Genomic DNA, 10,186 nt, shown 5'->3' on the forward strand with positions numbered 1-10,186 from the left:
TATGGCTATTTTGTAGGTCAAGTTCTTCCTACAAATTCAAACCTGAGTAGCCTTCTTTATTTGCGTTTGGAAAACAACCGCTTTTCGGGTGAGCTCTCTCGTGGCCAATAAATTAGCATGCGGTTGGAATTGTTAGATTTGAGCACAACTCAATCAGAGACGAAATTCCTGACTGGATTGGAAACCTTTCAGGACTCAGGTCAATAATTTTGTCTAATAATTTTCTACGAGGTCCTATACCAATGATGTATTAACGGAAGAGGCCAGTTGAGTTATATACTGCGGTTGGAGAACCAAGCCCCGATGTTCAACACCAACAAAAGAAGGTAGTCAACTACAAATCCAAAATAACATAAGAGTTTAGACTACAAATCTATCTAAGCTAAACTAGTCTAACTCGTGCTCTCTTTCTTACGAACTGGGCCCACCTGAAAGGGGTTAACACACAACAAGTAGAAAACAAACTCGTTAGCACGAAACTAAGTATAACGCCACTCAACCCTGTAAAGTAATACAATATATACTTTTGGAAAACATTTGTTCCACATTCTTAGATCAAGCAACTTAATCACTTAAATCATACTTTGGCATTAACTTCTAGATGCTTGCAACCTAGTTAACGAATAGGCATGCTTATACAACGAACATCACTTCACAGTCTCAAAACTTGTAAACAAATCTAAAGTTTCTCAAGTACTCAACAATCTCATGATTTCTCATATAATCAAATAAGCAATCTCATGCTATGAAATAACACATAAAGCAAACTCATGCTATTAAATACTAATCATGCAATATCGTGCAAGGTATATAACTCAAGCAATCTCGTGCTATCAACTACTAATCATGCAATCTCGTGCAAGCATATAACTCATAAGCAATCTCGTGCTATTAACTACCAATCATGCAATCTCGTGCAAGGCATATAACTCATAAGCAATCTCATGCTATCTACTACTCATGCAATCTCGTGCAAGGCATATAACTCATAAGCAATCTCATGCTATCTACTACTTGTCATGCAATCTCGTGCAAGACATATAACTCAAAGATGATGCTATAGTATAAGTATAGATATACATATACACTCTTTTGTAAAAAGAATACTTTTTGTGCAGGGTTCTTAGAGCCAAAAATGACTCGCTTTCTTAGAGTCGTGATGGCTCGCTTTCTTAGAGTCGCAATGACTCGCTTCTTTAGAGTCGCAATGACTCGCTTTCTTAGAGTCGTGATGAATCGCTTTCTCTTACTCGTGGCGAAGCAGGACTTCACCATAATGTGAATGAACCTATTGGGTTCGGCGTCTAGCCGACCAATCTCTCATCCCGCCCACAAAACCAATCTCGTGGTTCCAAAACTCAAACTCTGTGGAATCAGGTATCGAACTATCAGTGTGCACACCCCTGACTAGGATTCCAAGCCTGGCGGGCAGTTTCCAACCTCGTAACGTGGGAATACGTCGCGTTACATGTATTGGATCGCAATGTCCGTTTCTTTCTCTTTTGCTCCAAAAGGACATAGTCCCAACGGGTCCTCCAAAACAAGATTTTCCTCACAATATATACATATAGATATCACTCATGCAACTCGAATCATGCAACACTTTACTTATGCAAATATGCACATAACTTCTCAACAAATTCTCAATATGACAAGATAATGACTTTCCAAAATGGATATGAGTTCTTGGAAAATAATACTTAGACTCACGTTAACCATTTATGCACTTTTAAAACATGATATGCTCAAAATGCAATGTACTGTCAACATGCTTCAATTCCAAGTTACTGTGAACTCTCAAAGAACACTTAGAATCATGCTTGTAAATCATAACTTGGCAAATCTTCTTCATCAAACACTTAGCAAGTATTTAACATGCACTTAAAACTCAAAGTACTCAATTTATGCTCATTCACTGGTGTAATAGTATTCAAGGAATTCATGCTCTGTAAACTTCCACATTTAGGAACTTGGCAAAAATCTAAACTTCCACATGTGCGTCTTATGAAATTTTGAACAACATTCGGGTTTTTGAATCGTACTTAAGACGCTATCTCTTCTTGAATCTAAACCGTTCATAAAGTATCATTGGGATCATACGGCGAGAAAATTCGCCACTATCCCACTAGTCTGACAGGACATAGACGTGCATTTAATGCACCTCTCAGCACTTGAGTGCTTTTCTCTCTCCTCATTAAATGAGGGAATGATCGTTTCAGATCTGCACACGTTCTTATCACGTAACCATGATGATCAGTTACCTTTTGAGGAAGAGGAAACGCTGAATTCTTTTTCGAAATTCGAATAAGTCTTCTTAATGGCGCTGATTTAAGCACACCAACCCGGAGCTTTATAAACCCTGCTCAAACCTTCATTCCGTCTGTTTTACATTCTCTCAATTTACATCCCTTCCTCTCAAAGATCTCTATAGTCAAGCTTTCTATCATCAATGGCGGCTCCTTCCGAAAAGAACCCAGAGAACCCTGAACCCTCATCCACTCCAGTAATACCAAGCTTTCCCACGGAAGACATAGAGTTTATCAAGTCCAGAATTCCATTTATCGTCGGAGGAAGTATGTGGGACAAGAAGGGTTTCGTAAGTATGTCTTGGATAAAGCCTTTGGAGAACGGATAATCGCTCTTTGCTAGAGACAGGTTTATTTGGTTTAGTAACTCACCACTATGATTAATGGTACCCTCTTGATGTTACTCAGTTTTATTTGAATGCGTATGTGGCTTCTGATTTCTCAAGGCATAACTTCAAGAGTTAACAAACATCACATTGTGTTTACTGCTGAGGATATTCGATCAACTTTTGGGTTTCCCAGACGAGATGAGTCCTACAAATCCAACCTGATATATTATCATCTGGATCCGGAGGATTTCTATGAATCCATACGACACAAGGAGGCACCTTCCAAAGATAAAATCTTCTGGCCCCTCAAGAAAAAATGGTTCCGGTTGGATTATGAGTTTGCAGTAGACATCTTTAACAAGATTGTGGACCACAAGACTTCTGGCACAGATGATGTCACAAGGGAAAAGCTGAAAATGCTGCACGCTTTTCTTCATGAGCATAAGGTTGATTGGTCCAAAATCATATTCCACAACATCGCTCACACCATCACATACAATCGCAGGAGTCCTGGTGACATTACAAAGAAGATGGGCTTTCGGTTTCATTATAAGCCATCTTCTTGCCACAAAAGGAGTGATTCTACGTGCTGGTGCTCCACCTGGTCAAAAGGTCTGTCACATGAAACAAAAGCCATCTGGATATGACAAACAGAAGGCATTGGAATTGGGCATTCCTCTTGAAACCAATCTACCCAAAGGGAAGTCCAAACGAAAGTTAAAAACCCCCAAAGCAGACGAAGAAGCTCAACCAAGACCAAAACGGCAGAAACAAGAAAAACCCTCTTCTCGGGTTAAGACTCAAAAGACGGTCATCTCCCAACCAAAGACGAAAGGTGATCCCCCTCTCGAAACCTTGATCGTGCAGAACTCCTCTGAAGATGATGATGATCAACCTCTCATTCGTCTAAGCAAACGAAGTCGAATGAGACCTGCTCAAAATCGGGAACCCTTGTCAAAAGGAGCAACATCACAGGGGGAAGATATCCCGAAAGCAGCTACCTCTGAGGGGAAACTGAAAACTTCTCTGCCCGAAAGAAGTCCCGTTGCTCACAAATCCATCAATCGGAATGCATCTCCTGTTCCTCATCCACAAGAACCTATCTTAGCAGAGCAACTCCTACGAGAGTTGACACAAGAACCTGCTACTGTAGAAATGGAGGAAAGATGTCAAAGTCTTCCACAAGAGCCGGGCTCTCCAGAAGACATCCCGAAAGCAGCCTCAGATGCTCCAAATGATGCTCAATCTCTTCCACAAGAACCTACTATTGCAGAGCAGGTAATTCTGACACAAGAACCTGCACTAGTAGACGAGATGACAGCTGCTCAAACATCATTTGTCCCGAAACCATCGGCTCGTCAATCTTCTCCAGACCGGTACACCCTTGATAAATCTCTCAGAGAATCGATTGAAAGATATTACAATCGAGTTCTACAATGGCACAAGTGGCGCACGGCACCTCTCAGAACCTTTCTCGAAACTTTTGAAGCCATGATCGACGAAGAAGAATTCGCACTTCAATGGCTTGAAACTCAGGACGTCACAAAGACTGTGCGAATTGAGGAGATCCACCGAGTGTATTCTTATAGAATAACTCATCGATCTCTCGGGAAGGACAAAGCTCCCTTGGTAGTTCCTCTTCATAAACCTCCCATGGATCCAGCAACTGAAGCCGAATTGAAACAACTTCGCTACATCATGCTGCTATCCAAAATTAAAGCCCTAATGGCAGAAGATCATCCTCGAGATCCCAAAGGCAGTGCTAGTGGAACGAAAGATGTTCATGGCAACGAAATCGAAGAAGAGGATGAAGAAGAAAGTGAAGACGAGAACAATGAAGAAGAAAATAAAGACGAGAACAATGATGATGAAACCGAAGACGACAACAGTGATACTGATGATGATGATGATGATGATGACAATAATCAACAAGGAGGAGAAGGTGCTGAAGAAGAAGAACCAGAAGATAGCCACACTATCTTCGTCGAAACGGACTATGCTAACTGCCCACAAAGACCACCTCTCTTGAAAATACCATCTGAAGACGAAGACTCGGATGAAGCATCCAGTAAAAATCCAGTTCACTCGTCTCGTGCTATCATTCCGCAACTGAACGAATCTGTACAACAACAACATAATCTTCCAGCTCATGAGGACAGAAAGGAAGCCTCACCTGAACATGGCCACTCGATGCATGGTGAAAATCCGGAAGCACCACATCATGATGAACACAGGAACTCTTCTCCAACACACATTGAGGACGATTCTATCGCTGAGTCCCCACGGACCATTATGAACCTCATGCGAGAAACTGTTCATTCAGCTGAACTGATTCACAAGCAATATCTCGCCCTAAGGGAGAAGGACCCGAGAGTATTGAATGACCTGTGTCAAAAAGTCAATCTACTCCTTGATGTACAATCTCAACCACAGCAATCGAATCCTTCTCACGACAAAACTCTTAAGCAATTGGTGAAAAGAGTTTCTGATCTTGAAGAAAGTTCAAACAAAGTCGCTAGGCAGCAACACGAGATTAAGCATTCTCATTACGGCCTCAAGGAACGTGTTGACCTAGCTTGTACCAAGATTGATACTTATCAAGACAATTCCTATCAACTTGGTGAATATGCTCTTCAAATTCTGGGATATGCTCAAGACATCTTGCTTGCAATCAGACAAATCCCCTCTGTACCTCCTACTGCCTGCACTGATGATGCCAAAAAGGGGGAAAATAGGGATGATGACAGAGATAAGGATGATGACAACCAACCAAGAAGGGATAACACGAAAGAAAGATCTTCAGAAAAGCGAGTCTCTCCTCACAAAGTCTCGGGTCACTCTCATCCACCTCCTAAGTCTCGTGGACAGTCCCATGATCAAAGACGCTATGGTCGCACTCAAGACAGACCTCACAAGGCTCGACAATCTTTCGGCTCTGAAGCCAAATATCTCTTCACAGGACTGTCAAGAAGAGATCAAGTAAGACTAAGACAAAGGCTCATGAAAAATACCTCAGTCACCATGGATGGCATTGGAAACTTCGTGGACTATGTCCCATACGAAGAAGGAAGCGGTAAGAGATTTGAAGGTTGCAACAATCCCATCTGGTTGAAGAAGAAAGACAACCACACAAGGCAAAACTACATGAGTACTCAGAACGAAAGGATTAAAAGACAAAACAAGGAGTTGTGGGAAAAACACGATGAATAGATCAGGAGAAGAGATGATGAAGCTAGAGAAAGAGAAAGGATTAAGAATCTCATCAAAGATCTATCAAATGTAACCAAAGACTCTCCTGATAATGTCACGTACAATGCAGCTTTCAAAGTGCATAAAGAGTCAGGCAAAAGCTATCAAGAAGGGATGAATTCGTTTGAACTGATCTCCTGGTGGAAGTCTGGAGTAGTGGAAGGCAACAACATTCGAGAAGCCTACAACAACTACACGAGTCTAAACATCAAAGGAGGGTATGAAGAGCTCGTCAGAAACAATCCAATCAGGACTTTCAAAGCAAGTATCAACAAGAAGATAGACTACGAGAGAACACAAAGAAGACAGGAAGAGAAGGACAATCAAGAAAGAAAGAAGGAAGCTCAGCAAAGGCTAAATCTTTTAGAAATGTAAGTTATCTTTATTTTGATTTCTTTTGACAGAGTTTTTGTAAAGATTTTATCTGAATATCTATGAAACTCTCATTGTCACACATCTCGTGTCACTTGTCTGAGTTATAAAGTCCTTGTCCTTATTTCTGCTGCTTCTTCGTAGAAAATTCATGTAAACTCTCGATAATGGCTGTGTTATTAATAGAATTATCCTTAAGGAGCACTTTCTCAGCCTTATAAGAAGAGTATAGGTTTTGGCATCATCAAAAAGGGGGAAATTGTTAGGAACCTTGTATTAGGATTTTGATGATACCAATGTAATGTAGAAAGTAGACCCCTAACTCTTACGTTTTTCTTGTATCGCTACTTTCGTTCTAGACGAAAGTTGCCATAACTCATATGTAATTCGTGTTAAGCTAGAACAAACACACGAAAAGAGTTATGAATAGAAGATAGGCTGATCAAGACGAAAGAAGACTCCACAGCAACGAAAGAAGGAGTTGTCATTAAGAAGACAGTTCATTTCAAGACTATCCCAACAAGTATTCTTCTTCTCATCAACAAGAAGAATGTTCTACCTGTCTGATTTGACAACATCCTAGGACAATAAGGACCTCAACTCATGGGACACGCTCTCCAAAAAGCATTTAATGAAACTGTACTATCTCTGGAGCTAAAAGACAAAAGTCATCAAATCCTCCATACCTTCAACGGCTACATAGTACAAACCCATTAATGGAGCATTAAATGCATGAGGCTCCATGGTCCTTGTCCAACAGATAAAAGGTTCAAAAAATTCATCTCCCTCCAACGGATGAATTTTCATCACCTATATAAACCAACCTTCATCAACTAAGAAGGTGCTGGTTCATTATCACTCTACTCACTTTCTTGCAAAAAGTCCTTGAAAAGTTAACAATCTTAAAGCTTTTTGCGAACCAGTTATTTAAGGTGTTAAGGCATTTGAAGTAGATCATCCATCACTGCCCTACATCTTGAAAGAAGTCTTGCACTCTTGAAGCAATCATCCCACACCATCAAGACTTCACAGTTGGAGGAATCAAGAAATACTTTCTCACCAACCTCAACTTAGAAGAAGAAGTTGATAGAGGCGGAGTAAACTCTCGGAGTTGAAAAACCTTCAAAGGCTGTCCGGCTTAGTGATCAAGGAAGTCTTTGTGTAATTGTACTAAAGAGTGATAGTGCAATCCTTCCAGCAGTTGTGGAAGAAGAGTGGAAGTAGGCAACGTTTGGCCGAACCACTATAAAATTTCGTCTCGCTCTTCTCTTTACTTACTGCTTTATTTTACTGCTTGCATATCATCTTTTTCATCACTCGTCTTATCTTTTTATCAAACTCGTGCAACCCTCTCTTTATAATCTTTCCGCTGTGCTTATCTTACTCAAAAGTGTTGTCAGGGTTTTTCTTTTAAAAACTAAAGAAAAACGAGAGTCTATTCACCCCCCCCCCCCCCTCTAGACTCACCACACAATCTATCGGGTCCAACAATGAGCTTGGACGAGAAATTGAAGAAGACGAAAGTGCTGAGAATGAAGAAGAAGATGAAGATGATAATGATGATGTTGTTGACGATGCCGATGACGAGCATGATGATAACGATGATGATGATGATGACAATGATGATCAGTTGGGCAATGCAACTATTCAGGAAACCGATCCCGAAGACAGTGATCCAATTTTGATCGGTCCTGATTATGATACTTTTCCACAAAGATCTCCCTTAAAGGAAACTACCTTCTGACAGTGATGACCCGAATGAAGCTTCAAATGAAGATCCCGAAGATTTGTCTCGTGCTATAGTTCCACATGTCCAACCCATGGACGAGACTCCGATCAAGCAAGAGAACGAAATTGTGCGTGAGGGCAAACTGGAAGCCTCACCAATTCTTCTCAGCTCGGCAAGTGGTGGAAAAAGGGAAGCACCACATCAAGATAAACAAATGGACACAACACCAACAAACATTGAAGAAGAGTCTACTGCAGAGTCCCCATGAACTATCATGAATCTCATGAGAGAAACTGTCCATTCAGCCGAAACCATCCATGTGCAATATCTCGCTTTACGGCAAAAGGACACGAAAGTCTTAGATGATCTATGCAAGAAGGTAGATCTTTTGATGGCTGCCCAATCTCAACCTCAACCTCCACCTCAGGAACAGCCTCAACCGTCTCAACAAGCTCAATCTGATCACAAATCTCTTGAGCGAATAGCTAAGAGACTTCATGAACTGGACACCACCATGAACAAAGTTGCACGACAACAACACGAGCTCAAACACTCTCATTTTGGCCTTAAAGAGCGTGTCGACCTAGCATGCACCAAGATTGATACTTATCAAGACAATGCATACCAACTGGGAGAATATGCTTGTAAACAAAGAAAATTGAATATATATTTAGAAATTCAAAGTTCTGGTTTACATATCAAGTATCAATGCGGTGTGGGTACATGTCTCTGGATATCCTCTGATTCTTCAATTGGTGCCTTGAACACTCCACCATTGAAGGGCCTCCGGGTTTCAAGTGGCTTGATCTTCAAAGAAGGGCTTGTATATATAGCTTGTTCTTCTTGAAGGGCCTCCGGGTTCAAATGGCTTGATCTTCAATGGAGGTTTGGATCAATAGGCATAGGCATGATCATTATGGAGGAGAAACTTCTACTTTCAGTATCACATTTTTATTGTGATCCTGAATAATATTTTTCTAGATGTTTACATCACTTTTCCTAGGATGTGTCAGATTACATAGAAATGAGAGCTCCTATTTATAGCTGTAGGATAGAGAGTTTTGATAAGCTCAAACTCTTTTGATATTATCTAATTAACAAATTAGATAATATCAATATTATCCAAAATATTTCAAATATATTCAAATATACTAATATTGATAAATAATCAATATTTATCAAAATTTAAGTGTCTTCTTCAAATTCTCGGGTATGCCCAGGATATCTTGGTTGCAATCAATAAGGTTTCCTCTGTTCCTCCTACCACCTGTGCTGATGATGCCAAAAAGGGGGAAAAGAGAAATGACGACAAGGATAAGGATGATGATCATCCAAGATATTCGAGAGATATCACGAAAGATCAGCCTCTACAAGCAAGACACTCGCCTTCTCGGACACCAAGAGACTCTGGCCGAAGGAACACAAATCTATCCCATCCTCCTTCAAGGTCTCGTGATCACCATTCCTCGAAGCCAAGATACCATGGTCGATACCAATCCAAATCAATTAAGCCTCGCCAATCTTTCGGTTCTGAAGCTAAATACATCTTCGCGGGTTTATCCAAGAGATAACAGACGAATCTAAGGCAAAGACTCATGAAGAACAACAAAGTAACTATGGATGGCATAGGAAACTTTGTGGACTTTGTTCCATACGAAGAAGGAAGTGGCAAACGTTTTGAGGGTTGCAATGTTCCTATCTGGCTCAAAACAAGGGATAACCATACAAGGCAAGATCACATTAGCACCCAAAACGAAAGGATCAAAAGAGAAAACAGAGAGCTGTGGAAGAAACATGATGAAGAGATTAAAAGGAGAGAGGATGAAGCAATGGAAAGAGAAAGGATTAGGAATCTCATTGAAGATCTTTCTAGTGTAACCAAAGACTCTCTACAGAATGTTATTCACAATGCAGCTTTCAAAGTGCACAAAGAGTCAGAAAAGAGCTATCAAGAAGGGATGAATTCGTTTGAGCTAATTTCGTGGTGGAAGGCTGGAATAGTTGAAGGAAGAAACATTCGTGAAGCCTATAACAATTACACAAGCCTGAACATCAAAGGAGAACATGAAGAGCTTGTCAGGACAAATCCAATTAAGGTTTTCAGGAAAAAGATCAATGAGGGAATAGATCTTAAAAGGATGCTCAAGCAACAAAAAGAAAAGGACGACAAAGATCTCAAGGAAACTGCTCTACAGATGTCA

General features: G+C 40.6%; 1 protein-coding gene across 1 annotated transcript; it reads left to right on the plus strand.

Moving 5' to 3' along the window:
- The first annotated feature begins 3,949 nt into the window (after positions 1–3,949).
- LOC109147389 (glutamic acid-rich protein-like) lies at positions 3,950–8,000 on the plus strand. The gene is made up of 4 exons (XM_019295044.1): positions 3,950–4,523; positions 4,680–5,708; positions 5,955–6,255; positions 7,718–8,000. The coding sequence occupies exons 1-4, from the start codon at positions 3,950–3,952 to the stop codon at positions 7,998–8,000; spliced, it is 2,187 nt and encodes a 728-aa protein (XP_019150589.1).
- The last annotated feature ends 2,186 nt before the right edge of the window (positions 8,001–10,186 follow it).

The sequence above is a fragment of the Ipomoea nil genome, unplaced genomic scaffold (genome assembly GCF_001879475.1).
Source record: "Ipomoea nil cultivar Tokyo-kokei standard unplaced genomic scaffold, Asagao_1.1 scaffold1993, whole genome shotgun sequence".
NCBI lineage: Eukaryota > Viridiplantae > Streptophyta > Magnoliopsida > Solanales > Convolvulaceae > Ipomoea > Ipomoea nil.